Source organism: Symphalangus syndactylus, chromosome 12 (assembly GCF_028878055.3).
Source record: "Symphalangus syndactylus isolate Jambi chromosome 12, NHGRI_mSymSyn1-v2.1_pri, whole genome shotgun sequence".
In the NCBI taxonomy this organism is placed as follows: domain Eukaryota; kingdom Metazoa; phylum Chordata; class Mammalia; order Primates; family Hylobatidae; genus Symphalangus; species Symphalangus syndactylus.
In genome coordinates this window covers 48492136-48518712 of record NC_072441.2, presented here as the reverse complement: position 1 = coordinate 48518712, position 26577 = coordinate 48492136, and the positions used below count along the sequence as shown (strand labels likewise).

Below are 26577 nucleotides of genomic sequence, written 5' to 3'. Positions count from 1 at the left end.
TTGTATTCTTAGTAGAGTTGGGATTTCACCATGTTGGCCAGGCTGGTCTCAAACCTCCTGACCTCAAGTGATACACCTGCCTTGGCCTCCCAAAGAGCTGGGATTACAGGTGTGAGCAACTGTGCCCAGCCCTGCATTTTCTTTCTCAGTGAAACTAGGTGGTGGTTGGAGAAAGCTTGTCCTTAGAATTTGTTGGCAAGTTCCATTTAAATCTAGGTATTACCCTCCTGTAGCATATACCATGTGCATTGGCTCTCCTTAACTCTGAACTTATTTTATAGCCCAAATGGGCTCTTAACTGTTATTCATGTGTACTTGTACCCTCAGATTTTTGTTAAGGATTCTTGGAACTCATAGGTAGATCCAGGTTGTTTGTGGGAACGAAGTTTATACAATTTGGGGGTCCTCATTATGAAAAATATATAAATATCTTTTAAGTTTTACAAAAACCTATGGCCATGTGAACCCTTTTGAACTTGAAGACTTCCCCATACCTGTCATACAAAGTTCTTGTGAGAGGGAAAGTAGAGCTTAGTGGTTAAGAACATGGACTGTGGGAACTGGGTTGGATTCCTGGTTCTGCATCTTACTGTGAACTTTGGCAAGTGACTTAACCTGCCTGTCTTGTATGTAAAATGGGGATATCATAACATTCATCTTTATAGAGTTGTTGGGAGAAATCAGATAGATAATCCGTGTAAAGTGTTTAGAATAATGCCTGGAATCAAAAGCCCACATTATGTAAATTTTAGCCATGGTTTCATTTTGCTGACTGGTTCTCTGCTAATTAGTCTCAGTCTTGTGTTCTGAGCTACTTTCTCTTCTGGATGTTGATATTATCTCTAGAACTTTAATATTCATTCACGAATCTGTTTGTATCTGCCTGAGATTTCTGGTGGATAGGGGGCCATGACACCAAGCAGTACTACTGTGTTTCATTTCTGTGTCAGGAATGTGATCTGCCCCAGAGTCCTTATCCAGGACTCCACCACCAGGCAGCCTGTGAGGCATTTCCACGGTGAAAGCACCAGGTCTGTAGATCTGCACCATTCTGTCCACATTGCCCTTGGGGCTGAGGACTTCTCTGTAGAGCTAGAGGTCTTGCTTACTGGGCATGGTTGTATTCTGCTTTTTCTAACAGGTTGATTCCTTTTAAATAAGATGTATCTTTCCTTTCTTGGTTTCAGATAGGGCTTGTATTTCTCCACAGCTGGCTGATTAACATATTTTCCTTCAAGTGTTTAAATTTGGCTTGCTTGAATCTGGAGGCTTTGAGTTTATGTGTTCTTACGAAGGCTCTACCTAGACCTGTGTGAAGCAAGTCCTTGAGTGGAGAAGACTAAATCCTAGTTTTCCCTCACAAGGTAGGGAGGGACCAGGAAACTTCAGGGTGTGGACGTGACTGTTGGGTGCTGTGTCTGCAGTGGGAAGGCCAGGGAATTGGAGGCATGAATGCAGAGAAAAGAGGAGGCCTTTTGTGCTCGGAAGGACTCTTCTGGGTCAGTTGTAACCTAAGCATCTATGGTTATTTCCCCTCTCCTGGATAATTTTCCAGGGAACTCGAGCTGTGGGGTGGCCACACTAGGCGGGCTATGGCTTCATTGCTTCTTCCCGCCTCCACTCCCAAATGTTTGGACACTGATCTTTCTCCATTATCTGCAGCTTCTCACCCTTAATGTTACCTAGGCTGTACGAATGGATAGTGTGTGCTTCATTAGTGCACATTTCCCGGTCTCCTTTTGTTTCTTGTGGGAGGAAATAGGAGAGAAAACAATCAATACCATGTGTAGCAAGTCTCTGTCCTGCTGTTGGTTAATTCAAACATGTGATTCCACTTTGAATGCAAAAATAGCAACAGCAATCATATTATGCTTCTAATTGAGTGCAGAAATTACACATACATTAGGCATCATCTTGTGAGCTTGCTGTGGTCCTTGGCCCTTAGCAGCTGAGCTGGAACCCTAGTGCTGCTCTTTTGAGTCCACCTATGGCTAGATGCCTTCCCCTGAATGGTCCCATTCTCTACTCTGAATACTGGCATGCATTTGTTTCTGGATTTTCCTTATCTTTCTTCAAAGAATTGGATGTTGTATTTTTAAAAAACCCCATCCCCAGCTCTCCCCGCTTATACACACACAGACGCATTCTTTGCCAGCCAGGTTTTCATTTCAAGGTTTCTTCCTCTCTGAGCTTTCCCCTGCTTCTTTTTCTTCTTTAGTGACACCCTTTCCTGCAGTTGGTCTTACATCACCTTCAAAAACATGCATGTGGCAGGAGGTTAGTCTTCATATGGGCCAGTGGGAGAGTTAAAGTGTTTTTAGTCTGAAACAGCTCTGCCAAATATCTTATGAACTTTTTTTTTTTTTTTTTTTGAGACAGTCTTGCTCTGTCACCTGGGCTGGAGTACAGTGGTGCGATCTTGGCTCACTGCAACCTCTACCTCCTGGGTTCAAGCAATTCTCATGCCTCAGCCTCTTGAGAAGCTGGGATTACAGTCGCGCACCACCATGCCCGGCTAATTTTTGTATTTTTATTAGAGATGGGGTTTTACCATGTTGGCCAGGCTGGTCTTGAACTCCTGACCTTAAGTGATCCACGCATCTCAGCTTCCCAAAGTGTTGGGATTACAGGTGTGAGCCACCGCGCCCGGCCTTATTATGAACTTTTGAACTGTGCTGGCAACGTGCTTTGGAACTAAGGATTCCTATGGGCTTGTTTAAATCAATTCCTCCCACCCCCTGCCGACTTTTTTTTGAGACAGTCTCACTTTGTCGCCCAGGCTGGAGTACCGTGGTGTGATCTCTGCTCATTGTAACCTCTCCCTCTCGGGTTCGAGTGATTCTCCTGCCTCAGCCTCCTGAATAGCTGGGACTACAGGCCTGTGCCACTATGCTATGCCTGGCTAATTTTTTGTATTTTTAGTACAGACGGGGTTTCACTGTGTTGGCCAGGCTGGTCTCGAACTTCTGACCTCAGGTGATCTGTCTGCCTCGGCCTCCCAAAGTGCTGGGATTACAGGCATGAGCCACTGTGCCCAGCCCAATTAGTCCTTTCTACAGCTGGGCAATATATTCATGTGCATTAGTCTGATACGATGATATTGGTGGTGGGTACATTTGGAGATATTGTCATGTCTCCATGAGTTAAAAGGACTTTATGTTAAGCCAGAGTCTAAGCATCTTCAGGCAGATAGCATAGTTGCCTGTGCTAAGACTGTGTATAGTACAGAGAGTTCCTGTCTCTCAGCTTGGTTGTGGAGTAGGGATGGGGGAGCATCCAATGATGGAAAAGACTTAGACTTGGAGCCAGATCTGGGTCCGAATCCCTGCTGAGCCCACAACCTTTGGACAAGTCATCTCTGCATGAAGACAGTACATCTACCTCAGGGTGCCATCTTCCTTGCTTATGAGAACCACTTCTCTTTATGCAAACAGTTCCAAAATAGAAAAATAAGTGAAAGTATCCTGTATCCCTTACTCCTACCGTAAGTGCTTGTACTGCTTTGAATATTGTTCAGCCATTTTGAAAACCGAATTATAGTCTGTTGTATGGATTCCCACCGATGATTCACTGCTTCCCTACTGGTAGATATTTCCTTTAAAAGTACTTGTGTAGAAAAGTGTGTAAGTTTTGACCTAACATTTAAATGTATTTAGGTATTGCCAAATTGCTCTCCAAAAAAATTAGTTCCTACCAATGGTAAGAAAGAGGAGGAGGATCTTTTGATGTTAAAAAAAGAAAAAAAAAAGTAACTTGCTTTAGTTTCTTTATTACCAAGTCATGAGTCACTGACATCTTTAATGCCTACTCCATCCCTCATCCCCAGCAGACTCAGGTGGGAGTTGGCAGTGGGATGGGATGAGGGCATCTCTTTCACAAATTATTTGATAATAGTTTTTTAAACAGGAAGCTTGGCCAGGCACGGTGGCTCATGCCTGTAATCCTTACACTTTTGGGAGGCTGAGGTGGGCGGATCACCTGAGGTCAGGAGTTCGAGACCAGCCTGACCAACATGGAGAAAACCCATCTCTACTAAAAATACAAAATTAGTATTTTGTATTTTTACAAAGTACAGGCATGGTGGCGCGTGCCTGTAATCCTAGCTCAGGAGACTGAGGCAGGAGAATCGCTTGAACCTGGGAGGCAGAGGCTGTGGTGAGCCAAGATCGTGCCATTGCAATCCAGCCTGTGCAATAAGAGCGAAATTCCGTCTCAAAAACAAAAAACCCAGGAAGCTTTAGGTAGCTTTAAAATGATATCTTATCAAAATGGCTATCAAACCATGTCAAGTAAGTGGTTTTTAATAATATATTGAATTCAAAGGAAGAAATCTTTCCAGTATCTTGATTGGAATGGCCAGCAAAGCATAGATGGAAGGATAAGTGTTGACATTTATTGAGTTCTTACAACTTATGTGAATTAACTCATTGATTCTTCCCAGTAACCTTCTGATGTAAGTGCTGTTAATGATCTCTGGTTGGCAGGGAAGAAAACTGAAGCAGAGCAAACTTGTTGCATGGTGGAAATGGGCTTCTAATTCAAGCATTCAGTTTCCAGAGCCCTTGCTCCTAACCATTTTAATCTGAGGCCAGAGCTCAGGGAGAATTGACATCTTTCAAGACGAGAGGGTACTGAGTCCAGAGAGGGCAGACCAGAGCAAGAAATCCCAGGATAAAGTCCTTTAACAAGAAGCTGGAGGAGGAGAGATTAGAGGGCCCTCCTGGAAAATACTAGGTGCTACAGAGAGTCCCAGAGGATGACTGGAGACAGGCCACTGGATTTGGCTACTGAGAAGTCACTGATGACCTTTTTTGTTTGAGACAGGATCTTCCTCTGTTCCCCACTCCCTGCAACCCCCCCCGCCCCATTTCCCCCCAGGCTGGAGTGCAGTGGCATGATCTTGGCTCACTGCAGCCTTGACCTCCTGGGCTCAAGCAATCCTCCTGCCTCAGCCTCCCGAGTAGCTGGGACTACAGGCGTGCACCACCATGCCTGGCTAATTTTTTGTATTTTTTGTAGAGACAAGGTTTTACCGTGTTGCCCAGGCTGCACTGGTGACCTTTTGAGAGATTGTCGGTAGAGCAAATTTCCAGGGGTTAGGAGAGAGTACTAAGTGAGGAAATGGGCAGGTTTGGCATGAAATAAATGACAAATGGGACAGTGTATGAGACTGGCAGCAGGTTCAATTAAAAATTCGCCGTTTCAGGGAAGACAGGGTAGCCTGTGCCCATAGATGGACCAAGTAAAGGCAACAGCCCAAAACAGATGGTGGGTGGGGGCAAAGCAGAAGGACAGGAGGGTCAGCGGGAAGAGAAGGGGCCCAGCTGGGAAGGGGAAGGGAAGAGGACCATGAAAACGCAGCACTGATGTGGAGAAGTCCTCTTTTCATCTGAAATAGGGGTGTCACTTTGCTCCTGACCTTATTATGCTGGAGCCACTGATGTCCGATGGGGAAGAGAGCAGGAATAGGAAGAGATGGCCCAGGCTAAGCCCTCCCTGTGAGCGCATTGCTGATTGGGTTGCCCCTTTGGAGCTTGGGCACTGGTTCACTCTCCTCTTTCCATTGGCCCTTGATCTGGAAGGGATAGGAAGTTGGGTTTATTTTGTTAGAGCCTGGTTGTCTGTAGCAAGCCTTTACTGTATTATCTCCAAGTGACCTTTGTGTTGGGGCATAGCACTCTGATGGAAGATGTAATGCTTTCAGGGTAACCTATTTTCTCCCTCATTCATGCTCTCAGATTGCATTACAATTATGTAAAATATGGAGTTCACCTTTACTGTCGATGTGGAGGGTCCCCTGTGACTTCATCATAAGATCCTTGCAGACTTCAGGACTGGAAAGGGGAAACCATGTTCAGGCTGACTTTCTTTTAGAGGAACTCTGAATCTTGTAGTTGATTATGTCCCTCTTTGTTTTGGTGTTTAAGAAGCTTGGACTTCAGTTTGCATCCAGCCTATCGTTGGGTGGCATTTGTGTAGGATTTGGTGGCATGCAGGTGTTTGAGCCTTGCCTCTGACTTCATCTTTTTTTCACACATCCTCATTAAAAGCAAAATGAACCTAATGGCTTTTTACTTAGGGTCTCAAAAAGTACAAAATACCTTTGTATGCTATTTCATAAGGCACAGTATGAATATTTTTAAAAGGAGGAAATGGGACCAGCCTGGGCAACATAGGGAGACCCCATCTCTACAAAACATTTTTAAAAAGGTAGCTGTGGTGGCACATGCCTGTAGTCCTAGCTACTTGGGAGGCTGAGGCAGGAGGATCGCTTGGGTCTGGGAGGTTGAGGCTTCAGTGAGCTATGATCATGCCACTGCACTGCAGCCTGGGTGACAGAGCAAGACTGTCTCAAAAAAAGAAAAAAAGAGAAAATGGGAAATTCTATCCTACTTTTTATTGGAAATGTCATATTTTCTCATTTTCATTTGGGAAAAAATGGTGCTCTTTTGTACAGTTAACATATCTGTAAGATTCCATCAGCATCTATCCCATGTTTAAAATTAGGTTTCCTCTCTGTTCATAGCTGAAGCCCCACAGGTAAAAAGAGGTGAAAATAGAGATGTTCCTCAAGTTTTTGTTTTCTTTGTCTCACCACTAGAATATTTAAGAGTCTAACAAACTCATTCCCGCATTTGTAGGTATCAGCTCTTTGCCACTCTCCAGATTGTCAAGCACTGTCTCTTCAGCAGGACCTCTAGGTGCCTCCAAAATAACCCTTGAGTCAGGAGCATGGGTAACACTGAAGAGCTGTCATTTATCTTTCCATAACGACAAGGCACATGAGATGTTTGCAACTTTTCTGTAGTTTCAGAATGTACACTCACTCCTCATCAACTAACTCTTCAGCAAGCCCGCTCCACAGGACAAGCCTCACAGTCTACTGTGACTCAAGGAAGGCATGAAAAGCCACCTTTCTCAAATGGACAGACTCCATCGTAATAAGCAAAAAAGCATTTGCAATCTGAGATCTAGACCTGGATCTAGACTCCAAGAGGAATTCCAGATTTACTAAGGCTAAACCAAAGGGCTGAGATCCCATTTCTCCTTGGCCCGCTTTCATGCCTTGTCCCAGTAATAACCCTCAGTAAAGGAGCCGCGTGGTGTTTTGACTCAGTTTTGGGGTTGGCAGATGGGAGCATGGGGATGCATGTGGTCAGTGATCTGTGAGATGAGGGTTCCCCAGGCTGGTTGAGACCAGTTCCTTCTCAGAACAATACAGCAAACTTTTGGGACAATGACGTTGAGGTGGATTTCATGCCTTCCTTGAGTCACAGTAGACTGTGAGGCTTGTCCTGTGGAGCGGGCTTGCTGAAGAGTTAGTTGATGAGGAGTGAGTGTACATTCTGAAACTACAGAAAAGTTGCAAACATCTCATGTGCCTTGTCGTTATGGAAAGATAAATGACAGCTCTTCAGTGTTACCCATGCTCCTGACTCAAGGGTTATTTTGGAGGCACCTAGAGGTCCTGCTGAAGAGACAGTGCTTGACAATCTGGAGAGTGGCAAAGAGCTGATACCTACAAATGCGGGAATGAGTTTGTTAGACTCTTAAATATTCTAGTGGTGAGACAAAGAAAACAAAAACTTGAGGAACATCTCTATTTTCACCTCTTTTTACCTGTGGGGCTTCAGCTGAGATCCCCTTTCAGCAAAATCTCTACAGATCTCTAAAATTCAAGATCTGGCTGGCCGCCTTCCCAGTGAGAGACTGTTCTCCAACAAGCTTTCTTGGAGGTCATCTCTTCCTGCCTGTGCTTCATTGGCACTCAAAACATGGTATTTTTCCATGCCTGTTTTCTTCTAGTCCATCTCTCGGGAATTTCTACATATATTTCTCTGGTCTGTCCTCTGTGTGTCACTCAGAATAAATCAACTCCCTCTTCTATATGACTTCCATCTAAATATTTAGATGGGAGCTAACCTGCCTCTCCTAAACTTCCAGGTCATATGTAGCCACTCCTGGCTAGCCAGTTTCTCATAATAGGCTATATATGGTTTTTTTAATCCTTTCACCACCTAGTTTACTCCTTCTAGAAACTGATGTCAGCTTATCAGTGTCCCCTTTCAGAATGCATCACTCAGAATTGATCATAGTATTGCCACAGGTATGGTTTAACTTACCAGAGTACACTGGGATTGTTAACTGACTTCCTTTGATTACAAAGCTTTAGCTCCTTCTGTTTTAACTAACAGAATCACTTGGCCAGGTAGACAAGGTAACTGTGTAGAAGAAGAACTTTCTAATCCTTGCTTTGTCAAATTGACTTTTCCTGTCTATAAAGTATGGTGATGATCACTCTGGGAGGTTTTATGGCTCACATGAACTCCATGTGCACCCATTTCTTATAAATAATGCTTTCCTTGGTTACCTCATGGGGTTGTTTTGATTTAAACAAATAAGCAATACTATTTTATAAAGAATTGTATAACTATGCAGACCAAGATAGTGTTGGCTTTTTAACTTACTCAACTCACTGAGTAAGATTACTAGTTCTAAAACTTTGGGGCAGGATTTTACATATATTTTGAATAAACTGTATTAATGTAAGAAAGATCCTTCTGATTCCCAGTTTCCTTAATAAGTATCCCAAGTAGTTTCCAAGTCATTAATGACCAAAACAGAAGAGAACACATCTAAATCCAAACATTGAGGTACACATCACCACGAGTTTCTTCTGCCATGACATAATCAGCACAGTGGGCATGGTGTTCCTTCTGACTGTACCCTCCTTCTAGGGTTACTAAACTGGACTTCAGGAGTGCCCTAGACATAAGGAACTTTTATCAGAAAGTAATGCAATTATGTCCCTAGTGGGCCATCTAAAATTACCAGTTTGGCAGATCAAGGAGATGTGACTCCCATAAAAGGCAGTGACATTCAAATGCAGATGCCTTTCCGAAACAAGATAGATCTTTAAATCTGAGGCATTTCCCTAGGCTGGTAATCCTGTCAGTGGGTGAAAAATCATGGATTGAGTGCCCACTATGTATCAGGCATGGGCATGAGGGGTACTAAGATGAACAAGAGCCTGTCCTCCCCTCAAGGAGGGGACGTGGGCAGGTGTTCTTGGACATGCCTTGTGTGTCCATGCAGCCTTGGTGATGGCTGCCCTTCCCCCCTGAGTGCTTGCACACTCTCTCTCCAAGAGTCTACTCTAGGAGGGCACCTGCCAGGCTCTTCAGCCAGTAATAGATCCTTGCCCTCTGGGTGGGGATGGAGTGGGGTTCTTGTTACTACCGTTTGCCAAGGCTTCTCTCACAGTGAGCTGCTGGATACGCACTTCTTTGTTACTTGTTATTTCTGAGTCTAGATTCTTCTGGGAATCCAGTGTCTATACTTGTTCCCTCCTTGTTTAGATTTGAACTTTCAGAAATCCACTTTAAACTATATGTGTTCTAAGCTTTGCAATCTAAAGGTCATTTTCTAGACAGAGAAGGCAAAATTGACAGTCTGTTTGCTCTGCATCTTTCTACCGTTTGTTATACTCTTTGCTTTAGGCACTGGACCAGCTCCTCTTTAATTATGTATAATATATATATAATTTTTTTTTTTTTGAGATGGAGTTTCACTCTTGTTGCCCAAGCTGGCGTGCAATGGCATGATCTTGGCTCACTGCAACCTCCGCCTCCCAGGCTCAAGCGATTCTCCTGCCTCAGAAGTTGGGATTACAGGTGCTACAGATGTGTGCCACCACGCCCAGCTAATTTTTTGTAGTAGAAACGGGGTTTCACCATGTTAGCCAGGTTGATCTCGAACTCCTGACCTCAGGTGATCCATCTGCCTCGGCCTCCCAAAGTGTTGGGATTCAGGCGTGAGCCACTCTGCCTGGCTTATTTATATTTTTTTGACACAGGGTCTCCTTCTGTTACTCAGGCTGGGGTGTAGTAGCACGATCTCAGCTCGCTGCAGCCTTGACCTCCCAGGCTCAAGTGATCCTCCCACCTCAGCCTCCCAAGTTGCTGGAACCACAGGTGTGTGCCATCATGCCCAGCTAATTTTTGTGGTTTTTGTAGAGACAGGGTCTCACTATGTTGCCCAGGCTAGTCTCAAAGGACTCAAGAAGTGATCCTCCAGCGTTTGCCTCCCAAATTGCTGGTGTGAGCCACTGCACCCATCCTAGTAATTTTTGAAGCTTTAATTTCTTGTCAGTCTCACAATATTTGTATATTGAGTCATAATGTTTTTGTATTTACCTGATTATAGACATTTGGAGGGAAAAAATTTGTGCTGGTTGGTGCCATATGCTGATACCTTGATCTGAAGATACAGTTGTACCTCTGGGAGGAGGACCTGGCTTTAAAATGCTCCTGGACTTTACTCCTGTTTACCTGAGGCGAGCATGATTTTCCACAGCTTTCAAATGTCTAGTTCCTCCGCATCAAATCTTTAGCACGTTCATGCCATGGAATGAGTCGTAGATTCTGTGGTGACCTCAAGAAAAGCATGCATTCTATCTTGACATCACTGTCCCAAATGTAAAATGTTTTTCTCTAGAATTCCCACTCCTATCCCCCATAAGATACGTGCCTGATTTTGTAAAATAGTTCCTTTATCCTTTTTGTCAGCAACAATCTGAAAAAGAATAAGAATTTGGGATGCAAACCCATTCTAAGCAGAGAAGAGACCTTTAGCAAAGACAGAGAGGCAGGAACCAGCCTCAGGAAGAGTGGTAAAGGGAGTGGACAGTGGTGAAGGCTGGCATCCCAGGTGAGCCTGTCTGCAGTGGGGTTTTCTTTGCTATTGCAAACAATAGATTGAACAAGTTGTAGTGGGGTTTGGTTAATAGAATGCTCTGTACCTCAAGCTGATAAAATTGGAGGGTGTGCATGCTGATGTGTGTCACGTATTGCAGTGAGTTCCATTCCTATTGAACAGGCTTCATCCTCACAGTGGCCCTGGAAGGAAGGAGTCTACCCACAAGAAATGGGGTGACCTGGGTTCAGTTACTTGCCAAGGTCACACTGGAATTGGGAACACAGGGTTTTGAAGTTTGACTTGAAAGCGTGTGATCTTCAGTAAATGTTTATAGGATTCGTTGCGGAGAGACTTAGGGTGGATGAAAATGTTGAAGCTTGTTCACTGTCCTTGCGTGAGATACCAAGAATGGCAAGTGATGGTGAGAAGGAAAGAGAGGAGGAATCTTGATACTTGAGATGGAAATCTATTTGGTTCCTATTTTGGGACCGTGGTAGCCCCCATTGTTCTCTATTTTAAACACCCTATTTTACATATATTTTTGTGAACTCTTTAACACACCGTATTTAATATTTGTCTCTTTCTGCTAGAATGTAAGCTTTTAGGACAGAGACTTTGCCTTTTGAACTGTGCCTGGTATGAACTAGCCATTTAGATGAAGGACAGAAAGAAGGATTAATGGAGAAAGAAGATGAAAGAAGAATCTAAGGAACACAGGGAACACTTGAAAAACAAGCTAATGTTGAATACGAATTTACTTAGAGAGTTTGGAGTAATGCAGGATTATCCTGGTGGCTCAAAACGGGGAGCAATAACTGAAATTAGGGAGACTGTTGTAATCACTGGGGACAATAACCTGGAATCGTCTGCTTCCAGGTTTGAACAAGCTCTGTGATGATAATACATTGTGAGAAGGAATCCATGTGAAAAACAAGCAGTCTTCATTCTTCAGTAGATTCTGGAATGTCCTGGGTGTAAGGGGGGCATCAGACAGTTCTTGTACATGAATATCATCACTCTACCTCATGGCAGGTGTGCCCCCATCTTTTTTTCAAATTGCACTTGAGCTGAATGCTCTCAGCGTACACCGAGAAGTACCATTCAACAGCACAGGAATCGAGCTTTTGGGTCAGCTGTGGAGGTGCTTTTTGAAGCTAGGTCTCCCTTTACTCCTTCTCCCTTTCTGAGGGTTCTGAGGAGGAAGCTTCTCAAATCTCAGAGCCAGGGAGGGGCATGGCTGTTTCCCAGCAACTGGTAGGCTTGTATCTGCTCTAGTGTCTGCCTTCACTGTTAGGACGCGTACGCCCTCGGGGTTGTGTTTCTGAAGGCAGTCTTAGTCCAGAGCTCTTGGGTATATGATTAATAGTGATATGTGATATGTGTGCCTGTGGGCTGGAAGAATAATTGGCTGAAGGATAGGCCCTTCCCTCTGGGAATGGAGTGTGATTTGGGGGAAAGAGACTTGTACATTTTAGTGTATCTCAGTGTTTCTTAACCTTGTTTTCATGATCACTTTCTCCAAGAGTTGTTTTAGACATTGTTCCTAGTTACCTCCTATCCCCTGCCAGATTTAGTACAAAGGAATAAGATTTTGTTGGGTAAGGTTGAGCTTTGGAGGGTCCTAAGTTTTTGTATTGTCTAAGTTTTTTTCACCATCTACCACAAGAAACACTTTTCACCTCTTTGGGACACTACCACGCCTGTTGAGAATGCTTGCGCTACATACTTGTATATCACTTATTTATTTATTTTTGTTTTAAAGACAGAGTCTTACTTTGCCACCCAGGCTGTAGTGCAGTGACATGATCATCAGTCACTGCATCCTGGAACTCCTGGCTTCAAGCAATCCTCCCGCCTTGGCCTCCCAAAGTGCTAGGATTACAGGCATGAGCCACCCACCTGGCCTATTTTTTTTTTTTTAAATAGAGACAGGGGCTCCCTATATTGCCCTGGCTGGTCTTGAACTCCTGGACTCAGGGGGTCCTCCTGCCTCAGCCCCCCAAAGTTGCAGGATTACAGGCGTGAGCCACCATGCCTGGCCCGGCCTAAATTTTTTTTAAAAAAATTATTATTTTGGAATTGGCTGGGTGCGGTGGCTCACGCCTGTAATCCCAGCACTTTGGGAGGCTGAGGTGGGGGGGATCACCTGAAGTCAGGAATTCAAGACCAGCCTGACCAACATGGCAAAACCCCATCTCTACTAAAAATACAAAAATTAGCTGGGTGTGGTGGTGGGCACCTGTAATCCCAACTACTCAGGAGGTTGAGGCAGGAGAATCGCTGGAACCCGGGAGGCGGAGGTTGCAGTGAGCCAAGATCGTGCCATGGCACTCCAGCCTGGGTGACAGAGCGAGACTCCGTCTCAAAAAAACAAACAAACAACAACAAAAAACCAATTATTATTTTAGAATTACAAAAGAAAGTGAGGGCGAAAGAAAGGTCATGAAACAAGAAAGGACGGACTTGCATTTGAACTGAAGGGTAACTCCACACTGGCGTTCTTAGCTGTCCTGAGGAGAGAGCCGAGGGAAGCTCTAAGGGCTGAAGCTGGCACCACGACCACGACAGGATGAGCCCTGGACCCAGGCACAGGAAAATGAAGAGGAGCAGGTGAAGTTGTCGGAGGAGCGAGAGTGGAGCAGACCAAGCGCTGAATGTAGGGAGGAGGATCAGCTGTATCCAATGCCCCGGGAAGCTTTTTTCTTGGTCTTCATTTTCTTCACATGTTGATTGTATCTGGCAAGAGGGACGTTGGAGAGTTTTGGGGCGGAGCCTTCAGCAGGTGTGCCTAGACAGTACTCTCCTTGGTCTCTGGATCATTTGCACGTGCGCCTTGACGCAAAGAAGGCTGTCAGGCACTGTTTGGAGAATTTGTGCGTGTTTAAGAAAGGAAGCGTGGGCATATAAAGAGAGGGGCTGCTGTGGATTTGAAACAGCCAGGCAGAAAGTCTGTGAAAGCAGCTTGGGAAGGCCAAGAAAATAAATCTTGAAGAAGAATAAAGAAAAGGATGTTTATCAACAACTTGGAAGAGTAATTGTTATTTTTATTTTTTATTTTTGAGACGGAGTCTTGCCCTGTTGCCCAGGCTGCAGTGCAGTGGCACAATCTCAGCTCACTGCAAGCCCCACCTCCTGGGTTCACACCAGTCTCCTGCCTCAGCCTCCCGAGTAGCTGGGACTACAGGCTCCTGCCACCACACAGCTAATTTTTTGTATTTTTAGCAGAGATGGGGTTTCACTGTGTTAGCCAGGATGGTCTTGATCTCCTGACCTCATGATCCGCCCGCCTTGGCCTCCCAAAATGCTGGGATTACAGGCGTGAGCCACCACGCCGTGCCAGGAAGAGTAATTTTTAAGTAAATTAGAGTGAAATTTCTATGAAGTATTAATGAGGTAAGTTTAAGCAATTATTTTAAACTAACTTTCTTTTGTTGAGAGAAAGAAAATGTCAGCCAGTTTTTCTGCCAGATGTTGAGAAATTAAAGCTTTTTAGATGAAAATAGTAAATCATTTTTATTGGCCAAAGATTACTTTTAAAAATTGCTCTCAGTTCCTTGATTTTAAAAGATAATGCTGTTTAGCTGGCCTGACTGCATAAAGCTCACTTACTAGAAAAATATTCACAGTATTTGGATAGGAGAATCTTGTTGCTCCTTTACTTAAAGGAAACCCTTAGCCCAAACCAACAGTTATTTGATGTGGCTGCATTCCTAGTCTTAATTTTTAATTGATCATATGGGGCTTTGAGTTTTGCATGCATGTACTTACGAATTTCTTCTGTGCACGTTGTCATATGGTAAGTCTCTAGGACAGCATCACCTGTCCAGAGCTCCCCCCCACAACCACTCATTGGTAGAGCCAGGATTTGAACTGAGGTCCATCTGACTCCAGTGCTTGATTTTTCTATCTCATCACTTCCTTGACAAGAACTGTCAACAGAGAAGATGAAAACTTCTTACTGAGATCTACTAGGATATTTCAAGTTAGGTCTGTAATCACTTTGTGGTTTGGGGCATGGCATCAAATCTGTTGGACACATTTTGAACAAAGGACACATAAATATGCTTTTAATGTTTTTCTGCTTAAATAATAATTGGTGTCATTTGGTATGAGAATTACCATCACCATCCTGTGAAATATCCCAAACTACTTTAACATAATTTTTCTCTACATTTGAAGAAACAAGAGAAAGTGCTTCTTCAGTTGTTTATTATTTGACCAAATTGTGTAGACAGCTGAGAGTAGGAACGGACCTAGTGCAATCATCCAGCAGACTTCCTCTTGGATCGAGAGAAGTTAGAAGAACTAACCCAGGGCCCATAGCAAAGATAGATGGAGCCAGGCATGGTGCCAAGGCAGAACCCCTCTCACCCTAGCATATTATGTTTTTCTTCAGATTGATCAAAATATATCTCCTAGTTGAGAACGTCCTCACTTTTGGGAAAAAAAAAATCACCTTACAATTAGAATTTGCTTTCCATAGTTAATGCTTGAGGAGTACTCTTTTCTCCTTTTCTTCTTTGCTATCCCCTTTCGTACCACCATCTCCAGTTTCTATAGCGAGAATTTATTTTTCTAGGCACCCAGAACAAGACCCCAGTGTGAAAATATAGTCAAGACTTAAACATGTCTATCAGCTGGACGCAGTGGCTCACGCCTTTAATCTCAGCACTTTGGGAGGCTGAGGCAGGCGGATCACCTGAGGTCAGGAGTTCGAGACCAGCCTGGCCAACATGGTGAAACCCCGTCTCTGCTAAAAACATGAAAATTAGCCTGGCGTGGTGGTGTGCAACTGTAATCCCAGCTACTCGGGAGGCTGAGGCAGGAGAATTGCTTGAACTCGGGAGGTGGAGGTTGCAGTGAGCTGAGTTCATGCCACTGCACTCCAGCCTGGGCAACAGAGCAAGACTCCATCTCAAAAAAAAATTTTTTTAAATGTGTCTGCCAGTTTTTGTTTTATTTTCTAGAAGTGCCATAAAAATGGGTTTATTTGATGTGTTGGAGGAGATATATTATCCAAGAATATTTATCTGAGGTATAATAGGAGTAATGGGGGCAGGGGGTGGTGGTTCATGCCTGTAATCTCAGCACTTTGGGAGGCTGATGTGGGAGGATTGCGTGAGACCAGGAGTTTGAGACTAGCCTGGGAAACAAATTGTATTTAACATTGTCTTTTATAAACTAACCTCCAGGCCAGACTTGATCCATGAAACACTGCACAGTTAGTCGTCTTAATATGAAAATATAAACTTATTGGATTTTCTTCTGTAATTCTGGTTAAGTAAATCTACAGTTTAAATGAATTATCCATTATTCTGTCAAAGCTGTAGAGCCATTTCTCCAACTTGGGTAAAGGGTGCAAAGGATCAAGAACTGCCATCTCTTCCCTAATGCCACAGTAATTTAGTGAAATCATTTGCCCTCTGTCAGTCAAAGCAGAAGCTTCATGCCTTGGCGTAGTGGGGAGGGGAAAAGAGGCCCTGAAAACAGCCCAGGAGTGGTCTGATTATGTGCCAGGGGATCTCTCAGGCTCAGGTGCACGGTGAGCCTTCAAGAGGGGGACCTGGAATGTAGACATTTCCACTTACTTGACTTGGGAAACGAGATGTTTTTCCTACTATGAGAAGTTAAAAGGCTGTTGTGGCTTTTGATGGACACAAAAAGGAATTGTGATCAAGTGTACACTTTGAGTCTGTGTTTTTTAAGACTCAGCGTTGGTTTTCACTGTTGGGTGACTTACAGGTAAGCTGGCCAGGTTCGTAAATGTCTGTCCTCATCTGGTGAGCAGGCTCTCTCTCTTGGAAAGGACCTGAATGCAGCCCGCAGTCCTATGTGCTCTGGCACTACGGACCTAGGACATCTCCCACAGTTGTGCTTGGTTCCTCCATGAGTGGTGTAGACTGGAACTTGTGGGACCTCTTTGTGACTAAAATGTCAAGATGCCATTTCATTTCTTGCAATAATTAAACCTCCCTATGTCTTATGGACACAGCAGACATTTCTACCTTCATTCCCAATGATGTAATTGATTCCCAAGCTCATGATCTCTGTCTCCTGGGCATTTCCTATGTATACTTGGCATTTTCACCTGTGCTGAATGAGAAGACAAATGATACTGGATCTTTCCTTCTTCCCAGCTGTGGGTTTCTTTTTTTTTTTTTTTTTTGGCTGTGGGGCGGGAGACAGGGTCTCACTCTGCTGCCCAGGCTGGAGTGCGGTGGCACGATCATGGCTCACTGCAGCCTCGATCTTGTGGGCTGAAGTGATCTTCCTACCTCAACCTTCCAAGTCACTGGGATGACAGGCATGCACCATCAAGCCCAGGTGAATTTTTTATTTTTAGTAGAGACAAGGTCTCTCAACGTTGTGCAGGCTAGTCTCGAACTCCTGAGCTCAAGAGATCCACCCAGCCCAGTCTCAAAGTGCCGAGATTACAGGTGTGAGCCACTGTGCCTGCCTCAGCTGTGTTCTCCATAACCCTGATTGACCAGCCCCTTTAAGGGGACTCCAGGACAAGGGATAGCTTAAGAACTTGGGCATGTGATTTTTTTCACAATATTTTGTTTAAATTTTATTTTTTTAATTATTTTAAATTGAGGTCTGTGGTCTTATTAAAAAGGGATTTTTCAAAACTTATGTTTAGTAGTTTTACCATGTATAATAGCATAGCATTTGTGTTGGTAAGTTGGCCTTTATTTTTGAATTCTGCAAGTAAAAAGTTAAACTTTCTTTTAGTTTTATCAGATGTTTGGGTGTCAGGTTCAATTCTAGATACTAAGATTCTGAATGAACTAGATGCTTTTCCTTCCTGTAAGAAGTCTAATAGGATAGAGACTACATAAACAGAATTTAAATATTGTACAGTAATTAGTACGAGGAAAGTGTTTGTGTGTGTGTGTTTAGTATGTAGTGTGTATTTGGCTGAATAGAAGGCAAATACCAGAACTTCCCAGTCAACAAAACTATTGGAATATTATGTATTGGCCAGGTGAGATACTCTGTAAAATAACTGCATGCGTCAGAATCCTTTCCCCATCTTTTTTTGGAATAGGGTGATTAATGACTTAAACCTTAAAGTTTGAGTGCCATATTGTAACATACCATTAAATCCTTGTCACTTCCTGTGGATCATGAAATCTGATGTCTCTTGATGGATGTTCTCTCCTTGTCAGTCCCAGCCTCTCCATGTGCTGTTCAAAATTTTGTATGACACTGTCTTCACCAAAAATTTGTTATTAGTTACTGAAGTTGTAATGGTTAAGTTTGCCAGTGAGCTCTATTGAGAGTCATTTACTGCACTTCACAGCTGTGGTCTTAAGGGATCGTGAAAGCAGAGCACGTTGTGAGTCGGCAGTTACTGGTGCTTTCGTGAAATTCTTCTAAAGTGAGTTAACTTGTATTTCAGATTGCTTCCAAGTATGATCATCAGGCAGAAGAAGATCTTCGCAATTGGATAGAAGAGGTGACAGGCATGAGCATTGGCACCAACTTCCAGCTGGGCTTAAAGGATGGCATCATCCTTTGCGAGTGAGTTACAGCCCTCCACAGTCTGTTTCTGCTCTTCCAGTTCTTTCCACGGCCTTCTCTCTTACTCTCCTTCTCAGCCCACGGTGTCAGACCTTGATATTCTACAGATATATTTAATGCTTTCCCTTACTGATGCTAAAGGGAGCAACTTGATATTTCAATCCTAGTTTTTGTGTGACTAGTAAATAAGATGTCCCTCATATTTTTCTTTTCAGACTTATAAACAAGCTACAGCCAGGCTCAGTGAAGAAGGTCAACGAGTCCTCACTGAACTGGCCTCAGGTAACAGCCAAACCAACCACCTCTGGTTCTAGTTGGTTGCATTTTATGTAGTGAAAACTTGATTTCAGGTTTGGTTTTTTGGTTTTGTGTGTTTTTTTTTTAACTTCTTGATTACAGTTTTTACATAGACATTATAGCAGAAATTTGTGCATATTTAATTTTTTGCCCTTTTGTAATGGTTCTGTAATTACTTATTGAACTAGTTCTGTAATTATTACGTTTAGCTTAGAAGTTTTCCTATATTTAGTCTGTGTACATTCAGAAAGGACTTGACACAGCTTACACAGAGAAATGCAACCCAGACCTTAAGGATAAGGGAAAGAACAAGGCATTCCCCATAACTAACAGTGGACTGCAGAACACTGTATCAGACATAACCTTAGTTCATGAAAGTGTGTGAGTAAGGAAGATGGGATACTTACTGGTCTTGAACATGTGTTTTGAGATAGGAGAGAGTGAGTATTTAGTAACCACAAATTTATTCTGAAATTAAAACAACACATAATGAATTATTTATTAGTATGAGTAATTATATACCTTTTGACAAATAAAATTCCAGGCCTGGATAGCTCTGATACAGAATCCTTTTAAAATATATAAGGAAGATCTTGCCCATAAAAACTGAAAACACATAACTGCTTAAAAATATTAAGACCATGATGTGACCCACAGTGAGAGACACAAACTCTTCTTGCTCTTTCCTGTTCCAGAGAGAGCCATGCTTCGTATGTATTTGGTTGAATCCTTGTCAGACAGCTTTCTGGGTGGCATCTTATAACTAGTTATGAAGACTTAGAATTCTTAGAAATTATGAATGTCAATATTTAGCTCCAGAAATTATAAAACTCTTCTTCTTTATAGTTGGAGAATATTGGCAACTTTATTAAAGCTATTCAGGCTTATGGTATGAAGCCACATGACATATTTGAAGCAAATGATCTTTTTGAGAATGGAAACATGACCCAGGTTCAGACTACTCTGGTGGCTCTAGCAGGTCTGGTACGTACATGTCTTTAATGGCTGGTTCACAGATTCCCACCACATTGGTGATGAATTGCATCATTGCTCTTTCATGGGGGTTCAGACCAGGTGGGGCGGGGCCTGTCTCTTCTGTAATTAGTAGCTTTGTGGAAAAGCTGCTGACATCAGCTGCATCGTACTAAATAGCTTACTTAGAACACTCACATTTCAAATGATGCAGTATATTACTGAACAGCCTTAAATATTTTTTATCTCTAGTTTGGGCCCCTTTGTCTATGAACATACCATTTCTTTGTTGTTCCTTCTGTGAAAGTCTGTTGGCCTTTTCAGTTAGTGTGCATGTTTCTGTCTAGGCTAAAACAAAAGGATTCCATACAACCATTGACATTGGAGTTAAGTATGCAGAAAAACAAACAAGACGTTTTGATGAAGGAAAATTAAAAGCTGGCCAAAGTGTAATTGGTCTGCAGGTAAGTAATGTGGTGTTGCTTATTCAATTATTTACTCAGTATGATTAGTTCTCACCATGCAAAATATTAAGCCTCTCCTAAGGATAGAAGTACTATAGTACTGGGTGGGGGGGTGTAGTTTATACAATTTATATCTATTTATAAAGCCCATAAGACAATGATAATTTTTAGAGGAAACCTCAAGTATGCCACCTGACTTGACAATTATTTCTGCAGGAAATGAAAATTTTTAATTGAATCATATATTTTTTTTTTTTTTTTTTTAAGAAAAATACACTTTTAAATGTTTTATTTTATCTTTTTTTTTGTTTTGTTTTGAGACAGAGTCTCGCTCTTTTGCCCAGGCTGGAGTGCAGTGGTGGGATCTCGGCTCACTGCAACCTCTGTCTCCTGGGTTCAAGCAATTCTCCTGCCTCAGCCTCCCAAGTAGCTGGGATTATGGGAATGAGCCACCATGCTCAGCTAAGTTTTGTATTTTTAGTAGAGATAGCGTTTCACCATGTTGGCCAGGCTGGTCTTGAACTCCTGACCTCAGGTGATCTGCCCACCTTGGCCTCCCAAAGTGCTAGGATTACAGGCGTGAACCACCGCACCTGGGCTGCTTTATCTTTTATATATAGATGGGATCTCACTTTGTTGCCCAGGATAGTCTCAAACTCTGGAGCTCAAGCAATCCTCCTGCCTTGGCCTCCTGAAGTGCTGAGATTACAGGCATGAGCTACCACACCCAGCCAGAAATGTACTTTATAAATTCCTTAATGTTATTCACCAAATGAGGCAATTTTACACAACCTATTTACAGTACCAAATCATGATATAGCAGCCAAGCCCTGTTAGAATTTGTGAGTTTAAAATTCTTCTGAAATACGTAGTTCAGATGTTTTCCTTCTCTTCATTGTTCTCTTCATCGGTCATGGAAACGTCATTGCTAATTCCCTAAATGCTGCTGGCTTTACTCTCCGAAAGCCACTGTGCCTGCTTGATACAGTGCCCCTTTCTCGACTTGAGTCTGTGCAAGTTAGATTTATTTTTACACAGTACAAAATTGTATTGGTGGTGAGAAACTGGAGACCTAAATTTCAGAACAATAGTCAGCTGGTTGAATTACAACTCCATAAAAGCAAAGTGTAATGTAAAATTATACACTAGAGTTTAAAAAGGTAGGTTATGGGGGGAAAATCAGATCATCAAATACTGTGGTCAGTATGGATTTTTAAAATTAAAAATGCACATACATGTTTTTGTATGTATTTGTATATATGTGCATCTGTAGATATATACATAGACAGATAGGTTAAAAAGCTAAAAGGATATTCACAAATGTTGACAGTGAATGGATGGTGGTATCACAATGATTTTTCCCCCCTCCTTTTTGCTTATATGTGTTTTCTGAATTTTCTTCAATGAACAGATTTTGTATTTAGTAATAAAGATTTTCTTTAATGTTATTTTTAAAGAAAAAAGATGCAACGTGAGAAAAGTGTCCCTAACCAGTGGAACAGGGTGTAATGGTTGGTCCTGAAGCCATACCGTTCTCAGTGGGGAAGAAAAATTAATTATTGTTTCCCTGAACTTTGCTGAGTTCAAATTCCTCATTCCACCTTTCTCCAGCTCTGTCCAAGGTCATGGGAGTTACAGAAATAAAATGTGGTTCCTTTCTGGCGAAAATGTTGGTGATTTTGAAACTTAAAGAAGCCCTTGTTAAGCTCCCAGAGAAAACACTTGGCATTTGCTTTAACATTTTATGTAAAACATTCCTGGAGTAGAACAGCATATTGCTTGGCCTAGGATTGCTTCTGTTTAAATAACCAAAGCTGGTACCTCTTAATTTGGTTATCTGGGGAAAGAGTAGCAGAGGAAATTATTCTGCCACTGTAATGACTTTTGGTATGTCAGTCCACCTGTTAAAGTGTGTTTAATTCTGTTATGTATGAGGTTTTATCTATAGTGACTTTCTTTAAAATGTTCTTTTTAAAGTTAGCACTTGAAATTTGTTTGTAAACACATAGAACAGTTGGCTGGAGCCTCAGCTCAGTAACTTGTTGGTTGTGCCCCTTCTGTCTTTTTAGTAGCATGGAAAGTTTTGTTTGTGTTGTGTATATTGTTGACATCTGATAATTTGTGCAATTTTATTTTTAACTTAAAAGATGGGAACCAACAAATGTGCCAGCCAGGCAGGTATGACAGCTTATGGGACTAGGAGGCATCTTTATGATCCCAAAATGCAAACTGACAAACCTTTTGACCAGACCACAATTAGTCTGCAGATGGGCACTAATAAAGGAGCCAGCCAGGTAAGCAATACCTTTTTATACTTGTACAAGAGTACACTTACCTTATTCTTATTAACCAGAAGTTTAAAGTAGGTATTTTTTGTATAGTTTATTTAGAGTATATTCCTTCAGCAATGTGGACTTTGCCGGGAAAGCAAAATAATCAAAAGACCTTTTCGATAGCAGCAAAAGCATGATGTGTCTCGTGGTTTTTGTTGGCAGTTAGAACAGCTGGCCTTTCTACCTAGCCAGCAGAAAAAAAGATATGTTTATTACAGTGTTCTTGCTCCAAAATCCAAGTAAAATATTGCTCATTTAAATGCTGACTTTTTTTTTTTTTTTAAGGAGCCCTTAATTAATAGGTAAAATTATCTGGTGTTCCACTAAGAAGGATTTAACTAGCATTCCTATTAGATGTGTCAATATAAGGAAATGGAAATGCAACATGGTGAAAATACCAGTATACCACATCCAAGATAGAAATATTTCCTTGTTAAAAATAGATCACTAGCACCTCAGAAGGAAGTTCCAACAACCATTTGAGAACAGACAGGTCTTACATCCAACAACAGCTGGGATAGGGTTTGAAAAACATTTTCTTAGTGAGTCCAAGGGAGATTTATCAAACTTTGCCCTTATGGAACACATCCTGCCGGGTGTGGTATTATGTCTCTCATAGCTGCCACTCACGTTTACTTTTCTACCTACTCTGAACCTGGAAGTGTGTGCCTGATGTAAGTAGAGAGATGAAGTATGAGTTACTACACTCTGAAAAAGAGGGGAGTGGCTGTGAAGTGGCTGGCTCTTCTGTATCTCAGCCTTTTGAAAAGACTCAAGTCCTTAAGATCTGCTCAACTTAGTTTTTGTTGAATATAGTATAAACTTTTGAAATTGGTAACCCAGATAATGTATGTGGTCCCCATGGGCATTCACATGGAACTTTCTGGTGTGGAAGCATTATGATTTCACATTCTTTATGTCTCATCCTCTCTTAAATCCAGAGTAGGTAGTAATGTCTCCATTTTGCAGTTTGAGAAACCTAAAGCTAAATTTACTTGTTTGAGGCCACACAGTAATTTTATAGCAGAGCAAGGATTTTGAAGAAAGGTCTCACCTAGCTCAAAAGCCAATGAATATTGCTTCATGGAAGTGATCTGGTATCAGGATATTTTGGTTAAGCTAGCTTTACCCCTGAACCAAATGAAAGTTCATGTATTACTGTTCATATTCAATGTGAATTCTATAATTTATAAATTATTCACAAGAATAGATTCTAGCTGCTGTTTTAACTTTTATACTATGTTCTAATACCAGGCAGGGATGTTAGCACCAGGTACCAGAAGAGACATCTATGATCAGAAGCTAACATTACAGCCGGTGGACAACTCGACAATTTCCCTACAGATGGGTACCAACAAAGTTGCTTCCCAGAAAGGAATGAGTGTGTATGGGCTTGGGCGGCAAGTATATGATCCCAAATACTGTGCTGCTCCTACAGAACCTGTCATTCACAACGGAAGCCAAGGAACAGGAACAAATGGTTCGGAAATCAGTGATAGTGATTATCAGGCAGAATACCCCGATGAGTATCATGGCGAGTACCAGGATGACTACCCCAGAGATTACCAATATAGCGACCAAGGCATTGATTATTAGATCCACACAGAAGGAGCTCAGTATTTAGTCCATCGTTTTTATTCAGTGAGAATCAAGCTAGCCTTGAGTAATTTTTATCTTGTCTTCCTAAAACACTATTAAGCTTATTGTACTTTTAAGAAAGATTGCCTTACATACATTCCTTTTTCCTTTTTCTGCCTCTTCCCTCAATAGTTGCCTTTTAGTGCTGTAATAGTTAAATCCTACAGCATAATCAATAACTCGCATATGAAGTAAAAAGGAATACTGTGAAAGGGGAGTACTCTTGTACAGCCAGTTCTTTTATGCAAAAATCTATGCATTTTTACAATCTTATATTAAACTGGTATTTTCAAACAATAGGAAACTTTTTTTTTTTTTTTTTTTTACAGTTTAGTGTATCTGGTTTCTACATGGAAGACTAAACTAATGCTTATTGCTAAATGTGGTCTTTGCCAACTAAATTGAAGATGCAGCATTTTAGAAATTTACATATCAATGTTTCTACAGTATTGTTTGCTAATTTTTAAATAAAGTCCCGATCAGTGTGCATTTGTGATGCTATGTGTACTCATTTTCTTACCTAGCGGACAAGATCTTTTCAGAGTGGTGTTTCTAAAGGAGCATGTACAAAAGTGGCCTGTGGACATTTAGGCCTGGGTGATGCATTTGCTCTTCCTGTTTGTGCCAATGTATCAATGTAGAGTTGCTCTGTTTTCTTCAACTGTATTTATTGCTGCATTTCTCAGCATAAACTTATCCCATTGTATTTTTTATAAATAAATATTTTTTTTGAACATTCATATGAACCACAGGCTGATTATTTTCTGGCTAGCTTCTAGATAGGTAGGGTCAGATGTGTTTTTAAGTGCCTTTTTCCTAGGTACTGTTACGAGGTACATTAACATCTCATTTACTCCACACAACACTGCACTCTATGCTTAAGGAGATTGAGGCTTAGGAAACCATCATACATAGTAAATGACAGGATTTAAATCATTTTCTGACCCTTGCTTATTTCACTGTGACTTGCCTGGCCCAGATTCATCTTAAATTCAACTTGGAATAATCTTAAAATCTTTCTTTAGGAATATTGACAGGAGCGGTGGGGAATTTTCCTATCTTAGGGTAAATAAACATGAATAGGAAACATGCTAGGTCAGCCACAGGATGTGCTGCTTGATAATAAGCTAGGGTTTATAGTGAAACATAAACCTTCAGTCCTGACAGAGGGAAGGACAAACAATAGCTAGGTGTCATAGTGACAAAAATGCAGTCACTAAAAGAAAGTAACTCACACTTTCCGACATTGTCTCAGCCAAGCCATGTCTTCTAATAGGATTGGCTCTATTAGGTTTGGGGGTGAAAACCGTCTGTTTTTTGCTGAGATGCGTATATACACATGGTTTGACGAGCCCACAAAAGTGAAGCCTATTTGCTCGTCATTCCACAATGACTAGGTTTAATGCTTCTGGAAACTGCTTGTAAAGGAAACTTAGAGTCAACCTAATTCAATGGTGGCATTTAAGAAAAAAGTCATTGCATTTAAAGTAGACCTGAGTTCTCAGGCTGTCCTTGTCATCTTTGACTCCTCAAAGTTTAGGGAAGGGAAGCCTTATATCACACTACCTGCCCTGCCACTTAAGTCAGATTGATTCTCATGAGGCTGCCAATCAACATGTTAAAATGTTTCTATTTGGTTAGAGTAAAAACGAAAAGCTCTTCCCCTCACTTCCATCTACATAAATCTCTGAGGTCCAGGCAGAAGTATTTTTAAAAATCTGTCTCCAGGTAATTTCTCAGGTGGGGCTGTGGTTGAAAACCACTTCTTCCAGAATGTCTGCTCTAAGAGTGCTTGTATATCAGGAGTTCGGATAAATTGTGTGTGCCATCATGGAATGTGATCTGGTGGAGAGACATAACAAAAAGAAAGTGGATTCACAGTTATATCAGAGAAGAGCATGGAGGAAAAGGACAGAAGAGAGGACAAGTAATGCTGCTCAGAGGCATTGCAGAAGCATGATGCTATCAGAGCTGGGTTTTGAAGAATAAGTAGGAGTTTGCCATTAGCAAAGAGGAGGAAGAATATTCAGAAAAAAAGGAAGAGCATGTGCACAGACTAAATCAGTGGTTACACTCCTGCCTCTCCTGTACATGCCCAGTTCAGGTGGTAGTTCATGTTAGAGTATACAGTTTTGGCTTTTATTGTCACCAAATCTAAGAATTGTACTTTGAAAAATTAATCCATGTAGCATATTTCCAGGATTGGATGAGTAGGGAAGTATCCTACTCTGTATAAGAGCAACGTTCCAAGCTGGGCATGGTGGCATGCCTGTAGTCCCAGCTGCTTGGGAGGCTGAGGCAGGAGGATCACTTGAGCCTAAGAGCTGGAAGCCGCAGTGAGCTATGATGGCACCTGTGCATGGCACCTGTGCATAGCCACTGTACTCCAACCTTGGGAACATAGTGAGACGCTGTCTCTTTAAAAAAAAAAAAAAAATCCAGAGATTTCTGCTAACAAAATCCTTACCTTAAAAAGGTTTATTAGTTGTGCACTTACAAAGTTACCTCAGTTCTTATATAGTGTACTTTTTAAGTTGATGCATATAAACATGGTTTTAGAAGAGTTTTTCTGTCCTAATTTGTACAAAAAAAGGTAAACTAATATAGTTCCAGTATTGTCACTTGGTCAAACAATACTGACAAAGACA

General features: G+C 41.9%; 1 protein-coding gene across 4 annotated transcripts in view; it reads left to right on the top strand.

Annotated features, from left to right (window-relative positions):
• The window catches only part of CNN3 (calponin 3), a 30723-nt gene extending 6056 nt beyond the window's left edge, over positions 1-24667 (top strand). For 3 of the 4 annotated variants that reach the window (XM_063625563.1, XM_063625564.1, XM_063625562.1), the window contains exons 2-7: positions 18104-18225; positions 18441-18507; positions 19369-19506; positions 19842-19958; positions 22106-22252; positions 23546-24667. In XM_063625563.1, the coding sequence (XP_063481633.1) occupies positions 18104-18225; positions 18441-18507; positions 19369-19506; positions 19842-19958; positions 22106-22252; positions 23546-23887 (933 nt within the window). In that variant the 3' untranslated portion in view covers positions 23888-24667. The remainder of the gene's footprint in view (positions 1-18103; positions 18226-18440; positions 18508-19368; positions 19507-19841; positions 19959-22105; positions 22253-23545) is intronic. The other variant, XM_063625565.1, reaches the window with a different exon arrangement.
• Positions 24668-26577: the final 1910 nt, after the last annotated feature.